The sequence below is a fragment of the Zootoca vivipara genome, chromosome 9 (genome assembly GCF_963506605.1).
Source record: "Zootoca vivipara chromosome 9, rZooViv1.1, whole genome shotgun sequence".
NCBI classification, from domain to species: Eukaryota; Metazoa; Chordata; class Lepidosauria; order Squamata; family Lacertidae; genus Zootoca; species Zootoca vivipara.
In genome coordinates this window covers 9019464-9042431 of record NC_083284.1, presented here as the reverse complement: position 1 = coordinate 9042431, position 22968 = coordinate 9019464, and the positions used below count along the sequence as shown (strand labels likewise).

At 45.8% G+C, this 22968-nt stretch overlaps 1 protein-coding gene across 1 annotated transcript in view; it reads right to left on the bottom strand.

Moving 5' to 3' along the window:
* ADAMTS3 (ADAM metallopeptidase with thrombospondin type 1 motif 3) overlaps positions 1–21572 on the bottom strand; it is a 138900-nt gene extending 117328 nt beyond the window's left edge. Inside the window, exons 1-3 of the mRNA XM_035103109.2 lie at positions 20960–21572; positions 15825–15852; positions 8142–8548 (exon numbers count right to left, since the gene is read on the bottom strand). Of these exons, the coding sequence (XP_034959000.2) occupies positions 8142–8548; positions 15825–15852; positions 20960–21028 (504 nt within the window). The 5' untranslated portion in view covers positions 21029–21572. The remainder of the gene's footprint in view (positions 1–8141; positions 8549–15824; positions 15853–20959) is intronic.
* Between the last annotated feature and the right edge of the window lie 1396 nt (positions 21573–22968).

The window sequence follows — 22968 nt, the reverse complement described above, 5'->3', positions numbered from 1 at the left end:
AGAACACAACACACACACAAACACAAATCTGGGATTCAGCAGCAACTTAATGCCAGGAAATCTGTTATCACTGGGAAACTGTTGGTATGTCTTATGCATTTTTCATTTTAATAAAATGGACCCATGAGAGACTGTCTTCCTTCCTTCCTTCCTTCCTTCCTTCCTTCCTTCCTTCCTTCCTTCCTTCCTTCCTTCTCCTGACCAACTGCCCCTGTATAGATCTGTAGGATCACTTAGATCATCCAGGGAAATTCTGCTCAGAGCCCCATGCCTTACAGAATACCATACAGTGGTGACCTGAGAAGGGCCATCTTCGGGTTCCAGTTTCCGCCTGCAGGAATGGCGGACCTGTTTTCCATCTCTCTGACCTTCGTAAGGAATTTGGCGGTTGCTAGGGGAGTAAATGGCAACCCCCTACCCTCTCCGGGGGTTACGGAGAGGGGCCGCTGGCCCGCGATGCCCCCAGACCCACTCCGACTGTTTTTGGAGTGGGGGGAGCTTGGGCTGAGCACTTACGAGGGCCAGGACTCCCGGACGCTAATCTGCATGGCGGGGATTTCCATGGTTAAAGAAGATAATTAGGCTTAAATCTATGGACATACTTCAGAAGGAGGGGAAGAAGCGCTGTTTACTGCTGAGAAATTTATGCTGCTGAGGGAGAGGAGTCAAAGACTGTACTGCATCTGGAAGAAGGATTGATGGGGACGGAGCGATAAGGGAAGTGAGTTTTTATTTTTTTTTCTCTTCATATTGTTGCCTCGTACCTTCCCGGACGCGATGTCCTGGCTTGTTTGGAGTGAAAGAGAAGCAAAAGACTGTGTGAGTTGAACTTTATAACTGTTGTTACTGAGCATATTTTTTAAAGATGTGGAGTTGCCGATGAGAAAAGCCCCCCCCTAGTCGGACGGAAGGAGTTCTGGACGCGCTCGGAGGATTTATGAGCTGTGACGCACTTTAAATTGGAGCAGCGACCTGAAGCTAAGTTCAGCTATAGGGCAAGGAGATCCATTAATTTACCAAGAGTTTATGGTTTGATGTTTGGGTCTCCTGCCTGGAAAAGCTGTAAATTCTATAATGATCGTAAATCTTCATGGCTATGAGAGAAAATGAAAGTGATTTGAGCTTTTTAAGATGGCGCTGCTTCGAGCTGCTTCGACGCAACAGGGAGCTCCATTAAGAAGATTTATGGGGAGGCTGGACTGATTAACTCACACAGGAGAAAAAACATCTGTGAAACTTTGTTTGATATTTATCTCAGCAGCTGGGAAACAATCGGATGAAAGTGGAAAACATCTATGTGACTGTAAGGGGAAGATCTGGATTATTATGAACTTGGAGGACGATTTGAACTTTAGAAAAAAGACGGCAGTGGACAGTTGCGAGGAATTCCCAATTTCTTGAAGCATGGGAACCCAAATAAAAAATTCTTTAGATGATTTGGCATAACATTCGGTTTGATTGATATATATATGTGTATAATTTGAAATATTGAATGTGATATAATTGGTTTTAATTGGAAAATTAATAAAAATATTTTTTTTTAAAAAAAAAGAGAAGGGCCATCTTCTGCTGCCGCCTGTTCCCTCTGCCACCCTCTGCCAGATTGGAGCTATCATTTGCTCCAGTCATCTTGCAAAGACGTATCCTGGCGCCCAGCCTTCCCTGACCTATAACATTGGACCCTTGTTTATGTGTATGAAACCCCTGAATCTCTGTTTCATTTGCCTCCCCATGCTTTTATAGGTTTTTATGCTGCTGTTTTATTGGTATGTTTTCTGTTTGCTTTAATGGACATTGCCTTTATAACGCACACGGCGTATGCTGCTTTGAGGTTTTCGAACCACGAAGTGGTTTTGAAATGCTTTTAACAAAACAAATACCTGCTCTTTCTCTCTCTGTTTTCCCTCCTTGCAACCTGTATGGCATTCATGGAATCCTAGAATTGTAGAGTTGGAAGGGACCCCAAGGGTCATCTAGTCCAACCCCTGCAGTGCAGGAATAATTCAGCCAAGGGTTGTGCTCATACTCTACTGCATTCCTCTAATGAAAATCAGGATGCTTGTCTTTTGATGCTGCACATTTGCGGAAGCCAGCTGACTCTCACGAGAGCACAGCACCACTGCAATTGCGAGGGCCAGCTCACACTCTTCCCCGAGCTTGGCAGTGGCAGCACTGGAGGAACAAAACAGGGCATTCCAGGATCAAATCAGAAGCCGGGGTGGCTTCTGTAATTCTGGGAATGTCCTGGGGGAATTGGGGCACTTGGGGTGTATGCTGTCCATGCAGGTTAATGCAGAAAGAAATAATAGTCAACTACTTGTCTGACTTTGAATGTCCTTAACTAGCAGTATACCTGGGAACCATAGAACCATTAGTATGGAGAAATTAAAGGAGTAATATCAGAAGAAAGTGGGAATAATTGGAAATTGTTTAAAGACTATATTAAAAGTCAGGTGGAAAAGCCAGATCTTCTACCAGAAATTTAAAGGTTCTAACAATTTAGATATGAAATATAGAAGTTATAGAGTAGCACGGTGTAGGCTGAGACGTAAAGGGGGGGTAAAGGGGGTGAGGGAAATGGGGGGTAGGGGGGAATTGAGAACAGATTATGAGTTAAAAAATAACATGTATGGGGAATTTTTTGTAAAATTTTGTTTGATTTTATTCTTGTAAATGTCTTTGAAATGCAATAAAGGGTTTTTTTTTTTAGGAACCATAGAACCATAGAATTGTAAGGGTTGGAAGGGACCCTGAAAATCATCTAGCACACACACACACACACACACACACACACACACACACACACGGCAATGCAGGAATGTGCAACTGTCCCATACAGGGATTGAACCTGCAACCTTGGCATTATCAGTAGCACATTCTAGAAAGGTAAAGGTAAAGGACCCCTGGATGGTTAAGTCCAGTCAAACGTGACTATGGGGTTGCAGCGCTCATCTCACTTCAGGCCAAGGGAGCCAGTGTTTGTCCACTGACAGCTTTCCGGGCCATGTGGCCAGCATGACTAAACTGCTTCTGGTGCAATGGGACACCGTGATGGAAACCAGAACACACGGAAACACCATTTACCTTCCTGCCGCAGCGGTACCTATTTATCTACTTGCACTGGTGTGCTTTCAAACTGCTAGGTTGGCAGGAGCTGGGACAGAGCAACAGTAGCTCACCCCGTTGCAGGGATTCAAACCGCTGACCTTCCGATCAGCAGCCCCAAGAGGCTCAGTGGTTTAGACCACAGCGCCACCCGTGTCCCTACCACACTCTAAGCATATACTAACAAAGGAGAAGCAGCACTATTGGATTGATGTCCAGCTTTGGAAATTTTAGAGATATCCAGTGGACATGCAGAATGCCTTTGACCTGAACCAGGGCAGATAACACTATCAGTGTTTAGATAAAAGGCAAGGAAGAGGAGATGTACATAAAATCATGAACAGTATGGAGAAAATGCATAGGGAAAAGTTTTTCTTCCTCTCTCATAGCACTAGAACTCAGGGCTATCCAATGAAGCTGAATGTTGGAAGACTCAGGATCGATAAAAGAAAGGAGTTCTTTTTGCAACACGTAGTCGGGGTCTTTGGATGAAAGGGTGGTATACAAAAACAATAATAAAAACAGTTAAACTATGGAGCTTGCTCTCACAGGAGGTAGCGAGGGCTCCCTACCTGGCTGGCTTTTAAAGGGGATTAGAAATAGTCCTGTTCTCTCAGTGGTCTACTAGATGGTGGGATGCAGGTGGCGCTGTGGTCTAAACCACTGAGCTTCTTGGGCTTGCCGACCAGAAGGTCGGCGGTTCAAATCCCCACAATGGGGTGAGTTCCCATTGCTCTTTCCCAGCTCTTGCCAACCTGCCAACAAATGCCATCTCTCTCAGCCTGAAAAGTGGGATGAGCACCGCAACCCCATCGTCACCTTTGACTGGACTTAACCATCCAGGGGTCCTTTACCTTCACCTTTTTTTACTAGATGGCAATGGCTACAAGACACAAGGCCATGTTCTGCCTGTGCTGTCAGGGGCAGTATGCCTCTGAATACCAATTGCTTGGAGTTACAAATGGTGAGGGTCCATACCTGCCAAGTTGCTGTCAGAGAAATAAGGGACCGGGCCGGAAATAGAAGACCGGAAGTAGCGCTGGCGCCATTTTGGAACTGGGTGGAGCATGCTCAGAAGTGACTTTTGATGCTGCTTTGCCCAGTTCCAAAATGGCCACCGTGCCAGAAGTCGCACTGCAGCCATTTTGGAACTGGGCAGAGCAGCATCAAAAGTCGCTTCTGAGCATGCTCCACCCAGTTCCAAAATGGCTGCCGCACCAGAATAAACCGGGGGAAAACAAAAAAATCCATTTTTTTTCAGCTAGGAACAGCTGGAAAATGGGGATTTCCCAGGGAAAACGGGAGACTTGGCAGCTATGGTGAGAGTCAGAGGTACTATCTTGCACCCAATATTGGGGGGCAGCACGAGGCATGCTCTTGTGACGTAATACAGATGGACGTTGCAGGATTTTGCATCGTCGGGAGAAGGCCGAGTCCAGAGCTTGGCTGGTGTGGCTTCTTCTCTCATGCTCAGGAGGAGCCAACCATTGAACCTAAGCACGCTCAGCCTCCTCCACCCCTCAACATAGAGGGCGCCAAAGACCCTTCTGCCCCTAGTTGGCACGCCTGGTGAGAGTGCTGTCACTCCTGGTGGGTTTTCCAGAAGCATATGGATGACCATTCTAGGAACAGAACACTGGACCGGATGGGCCTTTGGCTTGATCTAGCAGGGCTCTCCTTAAGTTCTTTTCCAGCGCACAAAATAAATTGCTATGCCCCCAATCTGCAGTTTGTGCATTGCTGGGCAATAATGTCACGAATGGCCCTTGACTGGGCTCCAAACTATAAGAGATGAAAAAGCATGCAGAATTAGCATGTTTTGATCATCTGTGGTTTCATTATTTCAGACGGTTTGACTAATTGCATATTTTCCGGTGCCTTTATTGTTCCTCTCACTGTCTTGTCATTTGACCCTCATTTTCTCTCACCTCAGCTGCCCTCTGTTTTGCGTCCGCTTCGAAGACAGGACTGACTTTCTACATTACGAGATTCCCAAATGCTTAGGCCCTGCCAAGGGTCCACTCTCTCGTTCCAAGATATTGCTCAAGCAGAGCAACCCGTATACACCCCCAGCAACAATGTTAGTGTTTGGTTTTGAAGGAGCTTGCACTAATCAGCTTTGCAAATTGAGCTTGCAAAGCAGTTTCCCGGTTGCAACACACGGTCTGGGATCTCGCAGGCGAGCCATCGCTCGGTTTTGCTATCCAGATACACACTTATGGAAAAAGGTATCTGGGCTCTAAGGGCTCAGCCCAGGTGGCCATGATAACCAAGGCTGACCTGAAAAGTAAAGGAATTACGTAGCTACCTTGCATAGAGAGACCGAGTTCCGGCAACGCGGGGGGGATTTTAGTGCTGCGGCCCCGCCTCCTCGTCCCTATTGGACAGGGGCGTGGGTGACGCAGTTGGAGGCTTCCATTGCGTGGGGGCTGAAACTGCAGCCCCCACGCAATGGGCTCGTCGGGCTGCCCACAACTCCACCTCCGGCAAAAGCACGGAAGTGGCTTTCTCCAGCCAAGTAATGTGTGCAAAAACGCATATACTGAGGTGATGTGTGCATAAAAGTGTGCATATTGAGGGGAATAACAAACATAAATTCAGGTGATGTTAGTGTAAATTGCTTTGCAAAAATGCACATACTAGTCAAAATTGCATAGAAATGAATGCCTATTCAGAGAGATTTGCATTCAAATACTGGTGAATTTTCATGAGTTTTTAAATAAAAAAAATTAAGCACCAGTTTATTGGGCATGAGATTCAGCAGTAATGCACTTGCACAGCTTCTACTAGCTTCAAGAAGGTTTGCATTGTCCAAGTTAATTGTTCATGTCCACCCTTGCAAGAGGTACCACAGGACTGAGAAAGGGCATTCCAAGACTGAACACCAATTTTTTTTAAAAAAAAAACCACATCTACCCTCAGCTTCAATGACAAATATTATTATCACTTTAAAATAAAGAACAGCAATAATGCAAGTGCATTATTGTTTCATAAGTACTAGCAAGGAGAAGACTGACAAATTTGGATGCAATGAAACCTCATGGAACCATTCAGAGTAACTACACCAGGCATCCCCAAACTTCGGCGCTCCAGATGTTTTGGACTACAATTCCCATCTTCCCCGGCCACTGGTCCTGTTACCTAGGGATCATGGGAGTTGTAGGCCAAAACATCTGGAGGGCTGCAGTTTGGGGATGCCTGAACTACACACTTTGAGATCATTATCTGTCTTTCATGACAGCTTTTCCATTAGGGCTGTGTGCTGGATTCACCAAAGGCCTGAATACTGAGCCAAAATGGGCTATTTGGATTGAGCCAGGCACCATTCGAATTGAGTTTAAGCATCCACAAAGGAGCTGAGATCCACACTCTACAGGATCAGATCCTTCTGCTTAAGAGCTGTTGGACTTGAGAATCAACTCCTGTATGGAGCTAAGGCATCCCCACCCAACCTTTTTGAAACCCAGTGTTTCGACTCTATGTTAAAATAGGGTTTTAGAAACCTCTTTCTTCAGGGATGGATCCGGTGCAAGGTGAAAGTCCCCTGGGTGACACCGAGTGAATTGACCCAATTCACATATCAGGGGTCTGTGCACAGCTCTGCTTTCCTGATATGGGCCACCATAACCATTCAAGTTTTCTAAATACCCACTCACATGCTCTCCTGCTTATTTACACACACACACACACACACACACACACACACCAATGAGCTCGAGGATTTTTCCACTCCATTTCATTCTGACAATAAACCTGTGACATAAGCTACACTGAAAGATAGTCACTGGCTCAAAGTTTGTGCAAAGTGAGAATTTGAACCCCCATCTCTCCAGTCCTAGCCAAACACTCTAACCACTACACCACACCAGTTCCCCCACACCACCAGAATCTCTTCCAGGAGTCCCGACAGACTCCAGTGCTAAATCAGCCAAGAGGGAAGATGTCATTTTGATGCGAACTAAGATTTTGAATCCAAGCTACACCCCCTCTCCCATGGTGCACAGCAAAGGACACAGAATGCTACAGACAAATTTAATTGCCTTATTCCATAATGAAGCACAACTGCTGAAGGCGAGTAGACTTGGTCCCTTGAGTTTTGTTTGCATGGGAGACCAAATGTGAAAGTCATATGAGTGATTCTGAACGCTTTAGATACAGTGGTAGAAAAGTCGTGGACCTCTACTGCAAATCCCATCCTTGCTGCCTTATGGGAGTTGGAGCCCAACAATATCTGAGGGGGGGGGGGTACAGGTTCACCCCCCCTGCTTTGGAAGAAGGGCAGAGAAGAGGGGAGGGGCCCTTGACTCGACCTCCAGCCTCACCAGTGAAAAGGAACCTGGGTGGTCAGAGAAGGAGAGATATCCATCCAAGGCACTGGAGAGCAACTGTTCATGCTGACTGAAGCAAGGAAGCCCCATGTATTCAAATGCAAACAGCTAAACGTAAAAAAGAGTTCCAACACAGAAAAACATTCCCCCATCCCATTTGGAAAATATTACCAATTTATATATTTATTTTTGCCTACCCTTCAGCCGAAGGTCCCAGTGCGGTATTTCTCAAACTTGGGTCCCCAGCTGTTGTTGGACTACAATTCCCATCATCCCTAGCTAGCAGGAACAGTGGTCAAGGATGATGGGAGCTGTGGTCCAGCAACATCAAAATGCAATATCAAAAGTAATTTAGAACAACTTAACAACCGTAGAAATTAGGTGGGTCCTAAAAAAACAAACATCACAAGGTAAAGAAGTGTTCAGCATTTGCCAGAAGCTGTACAATTAAGGTGCTAGGCGCAACTCTGTGGGGAGGGAGTTCCACAGCTTGGGGGCCACCACAGAGAAGGCTCTCCCAGGGGATGCCACCCCCTGAGCCTCTGAGGGTGGGGGAACTACCAAGAGGGCCCCCTCTGATGATCTCAGCACCTGATAAGTTTTGTGGGGAAGGAGGCATCCTTTCAGCTATTCTGAGTTACTGGTGATGTTTGTGACAGAAACAACCACACATATTGACACTATCAGTAACCAAAAAGAATATCTTACCAGACCATCACAGTTGCTAATAGCAACTGAAGCACTTGGGATATCCACAAGATCTCCAACATAAGCACAGTTGGTCGATAATGATTCTTTTTTCCATATTCTTTCGGTGACACTCCCACTCTGACCCAGGCTAACGCCGTCCGTTCCGTTCCTTGTTTCCACAGAGTCTTCGTACCACTCCACCACCGCTCCGGGAGCTATTAGATGAGTGTTAGGTCTTAGTCTCAGATGGAACTCCCTTCCAAATGCAGATATATTGAAATATAGTTGCTTGGGACTTGCTGATACATCTCTCACAGATCTTCTTGAATGGCTTGCGGAAACTCTATGGGAGATGTAACTTCCGTCTGCTCTGGTGCTGATCGGGGTTGCTAAGATATACTGTTTTAGCTTGTGTTCTGATGTTTCTGTTAAAAGGAAAAGGAAAAAGCAACATTTATATCAATGTCAAATGCATAGCTGTCAAGTTCTCCCCCTTTTTTTTAAGGGAAATTCCCTTATGCTGAATAGGCTTCCTCGCAAGAAAAGAAAAAAAAACGTGACAGCTATATTCAAATGGCGCAGGCACAGCCATCAATATTGCGTATCATAACATTGTAAGAAGAACCCTTTTGGATCAATTCAAAGACTTTGAATCATTGAATTGTAGACTTGGAAGGTACACCATGGGTTATCTAGTCCAACCCCCTGCAATGCAGGAATCTCAGCTAAAAGCTCTGGTCCACCATCCTTTCCCCACTGCAGCCAATTCACTACCTATGGAAAGACTTCAATCAAGCACATAGTTAAGCAGACAACTGACGGCGGCCCTGTTTAGGGAAGTTTTTAATGTTTGATGCTGTATTGTTTTTAATATTTGGTTGGAAGCCGCCCAGAGTGGCTGTGGAAACCCAGCCAGATGGGCGGGGTATAAATATATTATTATTATTATTATTATTATTATTATTATTATTATTATTATTAGACTCGTTTCCACCGCAGGAAGTAATGGCCACCAACCTAAATGCTGGGAAACTCAGAATAAGTGTATGTTCTTGTTCTTGAATTCCGCTTGCTGGTTTCCCCATGGCATCTGGGTGGCCACTGTGAGAAGGGGTGCCAAATTTTGCTGTTGCACAGGGTGCTGCTGAAATTTGAGACCCCCAGGTCCGCCACTGCCACAAATACAATACTTTTAAAATGACACAGTGATCTGAGAGTGATCTGATGTGCCAGCACTGAATACATTAAAAAAAAAAAAACCCTCACCTCATGAATAGTAGCAGAGTTAGTCCCCTGTACAGACATTTCCCTTTAAGATGATGATTAGGTTCAGCCTTTCAGCTACAGTTCAAAAACAGGGTTTTTTAAAAGTCCTGTAACCACCTCCCTGAAGGGACGCGGGTGGCGCTATGGGTTAAACCACAGAGCCTAGGGCTTGCCGACCAGAAGGTCGGCGGTTCGAATCCCCGCAACAGGGTGAGCTCCCGTTGTTCAGTCCCAGCTCCTGCCAACCTAGCAGTTCGAAAGCACACACACCGGCACAAGTAGATAAATAGGTACCGCTCCGGCGGGAAGGTAAATGGCGTTTCCGTGTGCTGCTCTGGTTCACCAAGCTGGCCACATGACCCGGAAGCTGTATGCCGGCTCCCTCGGCCAGTAAAGCGAGATGAGCGCCGCAACCCCAGAGCCATCTGCGACTGGACCTAACGGTCAGGGGTCCCTTTCCCTTTAACCATCTCCGCACATTTCAGCATGCAGGGAGAAGGGAAGAAAGGGAGCTCTTCAAGGAGCAGAACCAACTACGTATGAGCAGGTGAGAATAAATAGGAGAGAAGGAGACACCAGCAGGATTGTTTGCAGTCAGCAGAGAGCTTCCCAAGATCCATAAACATAGAAATGGAAGGCTCTCCCACCCCCCCTTAAGTAGTCAAAGGCAATTAAAATTAAATGTGGCATGCTTAAACTCTGTAGACATCCAGGCTTCTCATTTGTCTCATTTGGCTTCCTTTGTCCCTTTTCCAGAGTCTACAGTCTATGGAAATGCAATTCCATCCATTGGTGGTGGAAAACAGTATTTTCCCCTCTCTTCATTCTCTCCCACACATCAATCCCAGCACATCCTCTTTAGCTAATTAGGAGCTCTGCTAATAGCCAGTAATAGTAAAAAGGGGAAGAAGAAGATAAGAGTGAAAATGCTTACGCACAAATTTTTAAAACTTGGACGCAGCCATTGATTCCAATGGAAGAGCCAAATAAGTGCCCCAGACTGCAGAATAAGGGATTTTAAAATAGTCCTGATTTTGTTTCCCAGACTCCTCATTTCTGCTACAGTTGCAAAAATGGTTACGTTGTAAGGTTTTGCTCAAGAAAGCACATCATATTCTCATAAGGAAGCATTCCAAAACATATAATTAAGCAAAAGGAAGGCATTTTTTAGAAAGTCTTACAACTTTTTAGCAGAATTCCCAGAGGGAGCAAAAAGAAAAAAGAAAAGAAAAAGGGTCACGAAATCAGGTCTTCTGGACCACCCAAGTTGATCCCATCTACCTTACTGGAGTTAACTTGCATGTGTGATCTCATTCATGTTATTAGAGCTCATTGCAACTCGTGGTTTCTCATAACACGGGAACTTGTGGACATCAATAAAGCTGGGTGATGAAAGATTCAGGACAGATAAAATGAAGCACCTCTATAGTCGTTGCAGAGTTAGACTGTGGAACCCCCCTCCCGCAGGAGGCAAGCGATGGCCACCAACTAAGATGGCTACAAAAGAGGATTGGACAAATTCATAGAGAAGAGAGAGTTTTTGGAGGCTTCTAGCCATGATGGCTATGCTCCACCTCCACAGCTGGAGGCAGCAACGTTGCTGGAAATTGCAAGAAAGTGAAAGGATCTTGTCCAGGGATCCAGGCGTTTGCTGTGAGAACAGGATGTTGGACCAGAGGGGCCATTGGCGGGATCCATCAGGGTCTTCTTCAGTTCTTGTTACACCACTTTGGCTACCAACTTGGTGCCAACTTGAATGAAACATTGGGGGTGGGGCAAGGAAGCCCTGCCCTGCACAAACCATCACAGACACATAAGGCTATCCTATGCATCCTTTTCTTGGCAGTAAGTCCCTATAAAATAAGCAGGATGTACTCCTAATGTAAACATGCTAAACATGTAATGGCATTTTTTCATTCCCAATTGCTTTTTCTATCTTTCATTTTTTCTCACTCTTTTTTTAAATATAAATTAAATTCTCTTAATAAAATATTAATTTAAAAAATGTAAGCATGTTTAGATTGGACGAGAGAGAGAGAGAGAGAGAGAGAGAGAGAGAGAGAGAGAGAGAGAGAGAGAGAGAGAGAGAGAGAGAGAGATGAAATCTAATAGCCTAATAGTCCTGGAAGTACATTTCCCTGTTCAGCCAGAGATGACAACTCCCAAGGGGCCACTTAAAATTCCCCTGTTGATTCAGAACTTAAAAGGGGCTCATTTATCACCCCAGTATGTCTGGTTCGGCCTACAGGGAGTCATCAAGGAAGCTTCGCAGGGCTTCTCCTAAAGGCAGCTGGCCAATGTCATCCCCCGAAGTTCGAAAGCCAAGCTCTTGTCAGAAACTCATCAGTGTTATCAGAATTCTATCACCTCCCGGCTCCACATGCCAGGCAGAATGAGAGAGCCGAGAGCCGAGAGGGCTGAGCCAAAAGGGCTTTGCAACACAAACTACCCTGCACACATCCAAGATTGTTTCTTCCCTAACCGCAAGAGCTAAAAATACGTTTTATTTTATTGTTAGCAATATGTCATCGGATGATGCATGAGAATTGCTCTTTGCTTTAAATTATATATGAGTATGAAAGATGCAGCTCCATAATCCAGCCCATATATATATATATATATATATATATATATACACTTAATATATTCTTATTCTCCAGTTTGGAAGCCTAGAAGTCTACTTTTGCCAGGCAAATCCCTGCCTCCCAGATGGCGAAGTGCCATAATCAGATTCACTGGATGACTGCAGGCCAGTGGTGGCTGGTATTGCTAGGGCGAGAAGCACAGAAACCAACAGGAATAGAAGCCAGAAAGAATGACAGTCAGAGACGCTCCCTGGCTGTGGATAAGAAAGCAGGGAAGTGAGGGCTGAGTGAGGACAGACTGAGGTTGATGTGGTAGTGCCCCAGTCACTGTTATGGTGCAGCTGCTGTAAGCTCCTTGGGGCAGGGAACCATGCCCCTGCTTGTGTATTACCTAGCATATGTTGTTGTTGTTGTTTAGTCATTTAGTCGTGTCCGACTCTTCGTGACCCCATGGACCATAGCATGCCAGGCACTCCTGTCTTCCACTGCCTCCCGCAGTTTGGTCAAACTCATGTTCGTAGCTTCGAGAACACTGTCCAACCATCTCATCCTCTGTCGTCCCCTTCTCCTAGTGCCCTCAATCTTTCCCAACATCAGGGTCTTTTCCAGGGAGTCTTCTCTTCTCATGAGGTGGCCAAAGTATTGGAGCCTCAGCTTCACGATCTGTCCTTCCTGTGAGCACTCAAGGCTGATTTCCTTCAGAATGGATAGTTTTGATCTTCTTGCGGTCCATGGGACTCTCAAGAGTCTCCTCCAGCACCATAATTCAAAAGCATCAATTCTTCGGCGATCAGCCTTCTTTATGGTCCAGCTCTCACTTCCATACATCACTACTGGGAAAACCATAGCTTTAACTATACGGACCTTTGTCGGCAAGGTGATGTCTCTGCTTTTTAAGATGCTGTCTAGGTTTGCCATTGCTTTTCTCCCAAGAAGCAAGCATCTTTTAATTTCGTGACTGCTGTCACCATCTGCAGTGATCAAGGAGCCCAAGAAAGTAAAATCTCTCACTCCTCCAAATGGAGGCCTAGCATATAGGTGCTTCAAAAAAAACAAAAAAACAAAAACACCACCACTAAGCAGTAAGAGTATTACATTGATGGAACATGTGCATTGCAAAGGGGAGCACACACATTAAGCAGTGGTGTGCGGTCAGTGGGCAAGGGGGACCAGTCTAGTCCTCTAAATATTCCCCTGATGCCTCCTTTCCAAAGCCCAGGGAGCTTCTCCCCGGCTTAGGGAGGCATGATGTTTATGCGCGCAACATCAGGACATCAATACATCTTGTGTGTGACATCACCCCCCCACACCCCATTGTCCTCACAAGCTGGGGCCTCTGGCCCTAATTTCCCCTCTACGTAATATTTCACTGCATGCCACTGACATTAAGCCACAGGCTATGGGGTGCTTTCAGGGGGAAAAGGGGGGGGGAGCCAATTTGTATACCGGGACTAGCTCTGCTTGTGGGTGATTAGCAGTGGAGGAGAAAATTGGTTGAGTTAGAATCTGAATGCAAATCTTCTTAATTTGCACTTTCCTCCCAAATTTGCGCTTCTCTGAATATGGCGATGCACCTCGGCAGTCCAATAACACGTACAAAAATGTTTATATCATGGGAAAGCATTCATAAAGATGCAAATTCTGACAAAGGAAATGCATTGTATTGGGAACATCACATTTAAAAATGTGTTTCTCAAATGAAGTTGCATGCAAAAATGTGTATGCTAGGAGAAATTTGGGCAAATGCGGAGAAATGCCACGGGACCATAAAGAAAAAAACAAGGCAATTTCCATTCCTGTTTGCATCAGAATTATTTAACACCCCTATCCATGGCATATAACCTCTGAATATGATGGCCCAATTTAGCTGTCGTGACTTGCAGCCAAGGAAGGACTACGTTTTGTCCAGTTCCCTTTTAAGACAGCTGGACTGTGTTTCTGTCAATTGCCCATCCTTGTCGTAGGACCATAACGCTTCAGCAAACTGGTCCTTTTTGCTCCGAGGCCACCTAAGAATACGAGGAGCTGAGCTGTCAAACTGGAGAAGAGCTCAGAGCGAAAGGTCAATGAAAGAGATCGCCAAAGCTCAGAGGCAGCCTTTTGAAGTGTTCGGGATGTGAGCTTTCGCCTGCTAGAAGAGCCACCAAACAGGTTTAAACCTCCATATTAAGGGGTCAAAGGCACCAGAGATTTCGCTTTCAAGGACTGGCTGACTAGGCAACTCATCTCTCCCCCCCCCCCCACTGCCCCAAGACGATACGGTTTCCAGTTGGCAAGCGCTGAATGAATACGAATCTGAAAAATCCACAGACAATTCAGGAGCATTTTCATGGAGGGAAATTAAGGAACGGTTACGAGAGCCTCTGTTACAAGCCCATAGGCATTTCGTTAGCTTGTCTGCCCACACACAGCTCTGCAATAGTGTTGACAGCTGCCAAGGCTGGAAGTGAGAGCCCCCAGCTCTGAGCACAGCTGCCTTGTCTCAGGAGCCACCAGGGCTACATGTTTCGAGCATTTTCCTAGAGGGAGAAGGACCCCAAGGCACTGGACTCAGTCCGCCTGCCCATAATTACATAAGAACATCAGAAGAGATTGCTGGATTGGGCCAAAGGCCGGCCAGCCCAGCATTCAGGTTTAAATACAGGTATCTGTCTAATAATAATAGTAATAATAATAATAATAATATGATTCAGAGTCAATTCTCAACAGGGACTTGGCTACTCTTTGGAAGAATTTACAGAACATTACTGAATATAAGAGAACATCTTATTCTGCTCCAGAGAGTCAAAAAATTGGCAAACGACCTGAATCAGTTTTATAGCAGGTTCGAAAGTCTAGCATTATCAACTAGTGTCATTCAGTTAGTGCCAGAGGCACCAACAACCACCTCAACCTGTTCTGAAGTCACTCCGCTGGTGATCTTGAAACAGTGTTCTGCACACTTTTTATAAAGTACTTTTACATTGCAAATGTAGCCGAAACAAAATTCCAAGTATTAGTACTTGGCCAATAAATTATTATTCTAATCTATTCTATAATAATAATAATAATAATAATAATAATAATAATAATAATAATAATACGCCACCCATCTGGCGGGGTTTCCTCAGTCACTCTGGGCAGCTCCCAACACATATAAAAACATAATAAAACCCCAAACATTAGCAACTTCCTGATACAGGGCTTCTAAAAGATGTATAGTTATTGATCTCCTTGACATCGGCTGGGAGGGCGTTCCACAGGGTGGGTGCCACTACCAAGAAGTCCTTCTGCCTGGTTCCCTGTAACTTCACTTCTCGCAGTGAGGGAACCGCCAGAAGGCCCTCGGAGGTGGACCCCAGTGGTCAAGCTGAAGCATGGAGGTGGAGAATTTGTAAAGGTTTCATTGTGATAAGATGGCCAGTCGTTTCCTGTATATGTATAATATTTCCCCCCTGATTTTCTCGCCTGCCTTCCATCCATCCATAGTAGACTGACACAGTTCCAACATGTATCACTATTACTTGGCAACTGGGATCAAATATTAACTACATGGCAATTTATTTATATTGTGTGTGTATACAAATATATGGTCCCACAGGGTAATAAAGCCATATTAGTGGTAAATAGTTCTATCTTGTGTTTAATATTTTGAGTTTGTGTTTTAATATTTTGTTGGAAGCTGCCCAGAGTGGCTGAGGCAACTCAGTCAGAAGGGTGGCATATAAATAAAAAAGTAGTAGCAATAGTAGATATTATTAGTAGGAGGAGGAGGAGGAGTAGTGGTAGTAGTAGTAGTAGTAGTAGTAGTAGTAGTAGTAGTAGTATTTTATATACAAACCACAAACAAGATACAACTGAATGATCTTACCTGTTTGAATAGCGTCTTCTTTAGCAGCCTGAAAAAATAAACAATAACTTGTTTTATTCTTTAACAATACTCAAATATAGATCAACTTTTGGCACTCAGGCACTCCAAGCGGTGTACATAAAAAAACAATTTTTGAAACAATATTAAATGACAGAAGAGTGGCAAAACAGCGAAACCACATCAACAATCAAATCACCAGCAGAGTGTAGTGTGGTTAGACTATTGGACCATGATCTGGGGGACCAGAGTTCAACCCCCCCCCCAACTCAGCCAAGAGGCTCACTGGGGCCAATCACTGCCTGTCAGGATAAAATGAGGAAGGAGGAGAACCAGGTACACCACCTTGGTCTCCTTGGAGGAAAGGCGGGAGATAAATCTAATACATAAATAGAACTTCAAAAAAGGAGTTCCATAATCCTTGAAGGGGCTGCCACAGAAAAGGCCCTGTCGCATGCAGGAGCACCAGTCTAGCCTATTTCGATGGGGGGAACCTCTAAAGAACCTCAGAGTAGCAATGTAAGCAGCCCTTCAGATGTCCTAGTCCCTAGCCACTTAGGGGATGGAAATGTGTTCCTCTCTAGTTGTTGCTGGACTTCAGCTTCAATTAGCCCCCAACCAGCACAGCCAATGAGACAGGGAGGATGGGAGTTGTAGTTCAACAAGATCTGGAGGTACACACATCTCACACCCCTGCTTTATTAGGCAAGAAGAAGCACTTTGAATTGGACCAGGAAACTTTTTTGCGGGTGAGTGGGTGGGAGGATGCTAATGCTAATTGCTTCTGATCATGATGAAGATAGTTTATGTTTCTGGAAAAGTAGCAAAGCAAGGGCACCCAGATGCTGGAAATTAATAATAATAATAATAATAATAATAATAATAATAATAATAATTTATTATTTATACCCCACCCATCTGGCTGGGTTTCCCTAGCCACTCTGGGTGGCTTCCAACAGAAATATTAGAATACACTAATTTCTTAAAGATTAAAAGCTTCCCTAAACAGGGCTCACTTAAGATATCTCCTAAAAGTCTGGTAGCTGTTTTTCTTTTTGACATCTGGTGGGAGGGCATTCCACAGCGCAGGTGCAACTACCGAGAAGGCCCTCTGCCTGGTTCCCTGTAACTTGGCTTCTTGCAGCGAGGGAACTGCCAGAAGGCCCTCGGCAGAATTGTAGAGTTAGAAGGGAACATGAGGGGCCATCTAGTCCAACACCCTGCAATGCAGGAAACTTTTGCCTGACATGGGACTCAATCCCACAACCATGAGATTAAGAGTCTCATGCTCTCCTGACTGAGCTGCACATTGCCTGTTTTCGCCCTTAGCCAGTGGAGGCTGCACCCCACCAGCCTCAGTCTGTACTCAGCCAGCCCTCAACCTGTCTCATTCCAGGGGACGGCCATCAGCTTCCTCTTCCTCAGTCTCAGTTTTGCCCCATGGAACTCACCAAAGAGGATGATGGGAACCAGACCAGAATTAGATGGCTCTACCCATCTCTGGCTCTTGCTCCACCAACCATCAGCTTTGGCGCCATCTACTGTTGGCCTCCCAGACTTCTGCCCTACCAGTCCCCAATCACCAATGTCCCTAGCAATTTGTATTCAGAAGTATAGTATTTTTGTCCACTGAGGATCCATGCTTCAGAGCAGTTGCTATGTTTGCAAAGGACAAACTAGTTGGTCTAGCCAGCTTATCCTACACTGTTCTACCTCCTCCTGCCTTCTGCAATGCCCCCCATTGCCCCACATCCAGGAACCATGCTGCCCTTAAGTGAATAAACAGCTGTCCCCCAATGCACTAATAAGACTCCATAAATAATAAGTTTCACATAAACAGCTTGAGCTAATAAACCCAGATTTCTGAATGGGCCATTCTGTAATGCTGCAGTGCTGCGCCAAAAAAATAGAGTCTGGTGGCTGAAGAAATACTTTAAAAGCTAATTAAACCCACGATTCCTGAGGGATGGAGGGCGTAGGGGGAACGAGCAAACATGAATCCTGACAACTCTCCAGGGACACAAAGCCAAAGAAACCAAGACAAGTGGCAGTCTCTCTTTTTTCTGCCCTAGAACTGAGCTAGCAGAGAAAGGAAGTACAGTACAGTACAGTTAGATCTCTGAGCGAACAGGTTTTGAAGGTGCGGAGAGTGCTTCAAAAAGCCTGCAAAACCTATTTGATCAAAGGTGATGGCAAAGGGAGGGAAGGAAATGAGTTCCTGGGAAGTGATGGCTTTATTATCATAGCAATCTGAAAGTCTGTTGCATCTCATACCTATTTGCATTCACAGCAACCAACATGCAGCGGAAGAACCCCAAGTTCAGGAATGTATGTGGGCCCACAAAGAAAATTAACAGCAACCAGCAAAAGTACTGTCTGGGGCAAGGGGCTCAAGCTCGCTCTCAGGATTGTGGCTGCCTGTCGCTATAACATGGACTTGCGATATCACACATCAGCACATAGTGTGTGCAATGTCACACATGATGTGGAAAGTCGTGTTGCATTTTTGGAGAGGGGATCCCTTCCAGCTCTACATTTTTTTGATTCTGTGATCTGGCTGGTGAGAATAGGATGCTGAGGCTAGATGGGCCTTGGAACTGATATAGTAGGGCTGTTCTGATGTTCTTAAGTATCAACTGTAACTGCAATTAATCCAGAATGCGACAGCTAGACTGGTGACTGGGAGCGGCCGCCGAGACCACATAACACCAGTCCTAAGAGATCTACATTGGCTCCCAGTACGTTTCCGGGCACAATTCAAAGTGTTGTTGGTGGTGCTGACCTTTAAAGCCCTAAACGGCCTTGGTCCTATATACCTGAAGGAGCGTCTCCACCCCCATCGTTCAGCCCGGACACTGAGATCCAGCACCGAGGACCTTCTGGCGGTTCCCTCACTGTGAGAAGCAAAGCTACAGGGAACCAGGCAGAGGGCCTTCTCGGTAGTGGCGCCCGCCCTGTGGAACGCCCTCCCATCGGAGGTCAAGGAGATAAACAACTACCTGACATTTAGAAAACACCTAAAGGCAGCCCTGTTTAGGGAAGCTTTTGATCTGTGATATTTTAATGTATTTTGGTATTTGTTGGAAGCATAGCTGCCAAGTTTTCCCTTTTCTCGCGAGGAAGCCTATTCAGCATAAAGGAAAATCCCTTAAAATAAGGGATAACTTGGCAGCTATGAAGTTGGAAGCCGCCCAGAGTGGCGGGGGAAACCCAGCCAGACGGGCGGGGTATAAATAATAAGAATAAGAATAATAACTGAAAAGAGCTTGTGAGAAAATTGTAAGGATTCTCAGATGAGTGGGAAGAAGAGCCCTTTGACTTGAATGAGCTTTTCTAAATAAAAATAAATAAAAACCACTCCATGAAAGATGAGAAGAGGAAATGAAACGTCAGGTTGCAAAGGTTCATTCATGCTTCCCAAGCACAAAGAAGAGGAATGCATTGAATGTGTTTTACAATGGAACCAAACTGGTCCACCCAGTAACATCTCACCTTCAAGTAAGGATGTCCCCTGACACCTGGTGGCTGCTGTAGTAAGCTAAGGTTACAAACATCTCCCAAGAAATGATGACTCCTTTGGACCATTTCCCTCATGCAGAAAACAAATCCCGTGCCAACCTTGGGGCAGGTGGGATAGCCTGTTTGCTCAGGTCTGTATATCTCTGTGCATGGGCCAATGTCTCAAAGTTTTGTTACACTGGGGCGAGGAATCAATTATTTTATCATTTGTGCCAACACTGTGTCAAACTTAGTACTGAAGTTCCATTGGCTTCAATGGGTCTACCCATAGTATGAGTACTGCACATCGAGATCCAACCTGGTGTATGCACGATATTTTTAAAAAGATAAGCAATGCCTTACAGTCTCAGCTGGGCTACTCTAAGCACAACTAACAGTGCACGCCAAACCATGACGACTCAGAGGTAGGTCCTATTGAATTCAATGGGGATGACTCTCAGGTACTTTACCTGAGCTTAGGATCCCTGCCTAAAGTGGGTCCCAGACCGTTGGTAAGCTGCTACCGTATTTATTTATTTTAATGAACTGTACATGCCTCTTGATTGTAAAAAGGAAAACAAAAAACCTTAATAAAGCAGATAGAAAATTGCCAGTGAAAGTGTGTTAAAAACAGGTATTAAAACATCCAGAAATATAATTAAAACCAACAAGAGACTAAAAAGGCTTGTGTTTTAATCTCAGCTTCCACGTGTCCGGGTAGGCTTGCCTAAGAAAAAGCGTTTTAAACAGGAGCGAGTACAGAGAGGGATTCTGCCTGCTGTCAATAGGCAGGGAGTTCCGAAGGGCAGGTGCTACCACGCTCAAAGATCTTTAGCCTTGGTCTCTACTTGACGGATCCCAAGGGCATCAGAACTCCCTAATAGAGGGAAAGTATTCAGTGGGGGGACTTCTCTTGCGCAAGCCACAGTGAAGAGAACGGGAGCCACGGACGGAGGGGCTCGTGTTTAGAGAAGCCCACCACCACCACCACCTGCGGAATTGCACACGGAATGAACGCTTTCACACGCTCGCCCCCGAGAGACGAAAAAGAACATCCCCATTCCCATCACTCGCTGACAGCAGTTAATCTTCACAGCAGCCTCTTCACCTTGGGCTGCTGAGGAAGAGCTGCTAAGAATCTTGCAATTTAATACTCACAAGCCAATCCGTTACACACACACACACACACACACACACACACACACACACACACACACACACACGCAAAAGAAAAGAGAGAGAAAGCCGTGTTAGCAAAAGAGAAAGTTGGAAACAAACAAAGTTATTCTATTACGCTACAAATTAGAACCTTAAGGCAATTCTGGGTTGCTTTGCCAAGCAGTAATTCCGCGCAGGAGCCAGGGATATCATCACACAATCAAAAACCCTTTTCTTTCTTTTTTTGAAGCGGGGGGGGGGGGTAGCTGAAGAAAGTGGGTTTATAAAAAGCCACCCGGAAGAACAGAGTTTGGAAAGGAACAACGAAGTTTTCTCACCATCACCTCCAATCAATCAATCAATCAAATAATAAATAAAAAAAGAAAGTAATAAATAAATGATAGTAATTAGTAGTAGATGGAGGTGGTGATGGAAGGGATGTGCGTTGTTATGCAGGCTTCTTGGGATATTCGTGGACTTACTTGTTCGTCAGCTGAAGTCTTCAACTGGACCAGAGCCGCTGCTGTGAAGCACAATGACAGGAGAATCATCCCGAAGTGAGTTTCTCGAAAGGGGAAGGAAAAAAAGGCTGGATGGTGGATGATGGATATATAGGACAGCCTATATGCACTTTTAAAAATAAATAAATAAATAAATAAATGGAAGTAAAATGTTGCGGGGTTGGGTGGGGTGCAGAATGGAAAATTGCACTTCTGAATGGAAAAAAGAAAGGGGCAATTTTAATGTATTTATTTCAAGGAGCCGGAGGGAGAATTCCCTGATGGTCCTCTTTGGCGCTTTGCACAGCCCGCAGCGCGCGCGCTCCCGTCCCGGCTGGCAGCCTGCGCTGTCTTGCAAAGCAGCTCCTTCGCCGCGCAGGAGGAGGAGAGGCAGAGCCGTGGCGAGGGGCGGAGAAAGCCAGCGAGGGCGGAGGAGGCGGGGGAGAAGGGTGGGCGACTCCTGCCTGGAGGCACGGACCAGCTCGCTTTGAAGATCCCCTTCCTTCCTTCCTTCTTTCCTTCCTTCCTTCCCCTCTACCCCTGCGCGGGGTCTCTTCCTAGGCGGCCGGGAAAGGGCAAGAGCACACAGCCTCCTCTTTCGACAGCTCCTCTCATTGTAACCTGCTGGGCGCGCTAATAAAGCCACCGCTCCGGAGTCCGCCCCTCTTGGCCACGCTCCACCTCTCCAGCCAGAGATATCAAGGAGTCCCTTCGACGCTCTCTCTGGCGAGGCGGGAAGCGCCTTTGGCTGCGCTCCGGCGTGAGCGCGGGCACCGGTGCTCCGAAGCAGGGGCGCACAGCTGAGCTGCGCCGGGCACAAGCTGGCAGAAAGAGCGCGGGCCGGCCGGTGCCTGAGAGCGCACGGCGAGGGAGTCGAAGAGACCCGTGAAGCTGCAGATGGAGGAAGAAGCTTTATCCCAAGTCTCACCTTTGGAGCACCTCGCTCAGCATTGCTTACCTTGACTGGCAGCTGCTCTCCGGGGTTTCAGCCAGGGGGCATTCTCAGGCAGCTGTGCCTGGAGATATCAGGGATTGAGCGTCTGCTATCTGTAAAAGCTGACGGTTCAACGCTGAGGGTAAACCTGGCTCTGAAACCTTGGAGAATCTCTGCCAGTTAGTGTGGAGGTGGATAGACCCAGTGCTTGCAGTATGTCAGTTGCTTGTGTTTCTTCACGCACGGTTTTTAGGCTGCTGGATCAGGCCATTGTCCCTTCTAGCCCAGCATCCTGTTCTCACAGTGGCCTTCCAGATGCCTGCGAGAAACCCTCAAGCAGTCCCTGAGCACAAGAACCCTCTTTCCTCCTGTGATTCCATCAACTGGACTTGTAGACATTAGCAAATGCAGACTTGCACAGACTTGCAGACATCTGCAAAGGGCTACACACAGAGAGATGTTAACCTCTGCTCTCTTGTACAGAATGGTGGTGGGGTTAGTTTCGCCAGTTCACATTTCCTGAATATAAGACTGTAAGGAGACCCTGCTGGATCAGGCCAATGGCCCACCTAGTTCAGTATCCTGTTCTCACAGTGGCCAACCAGATGCCTCTGGGAAACTGCTAGCAGGATCGGAACACAAAACCATTCTCGCCCGTCCTCCGTGGTTTCCATCAATTAGTATTCAGAAAGAATGCTGTCTCTGGCAGTGGAGATATCTGCCCAAATCTCCCAACATTCAGCTTCATTGAATTTCAGTGTTATGAGAGAGGAGGGAACCCCCCTGTTAGAATATTGGGGTTTAAAGCCCAATATTCTTCCTCTTGCCACTGGCTTCGGTACAGAAGACAGCAAACAATCGTAGCTTTTTAACTACATTTATTAGAGAGTGATTATTAAGTGTGTACTTCATCACTCTCCAGTCAAAAATGAAAGTAGAAACAGAACAAAGAATATCACATGACAAGAGATCAAATTACAGTGTCGCCTGTGCGTGGGAAAATACAGCAGTCTTATAATGTAAACAATTCAGTCACATGCAGCTTTTTCTCCCTTGT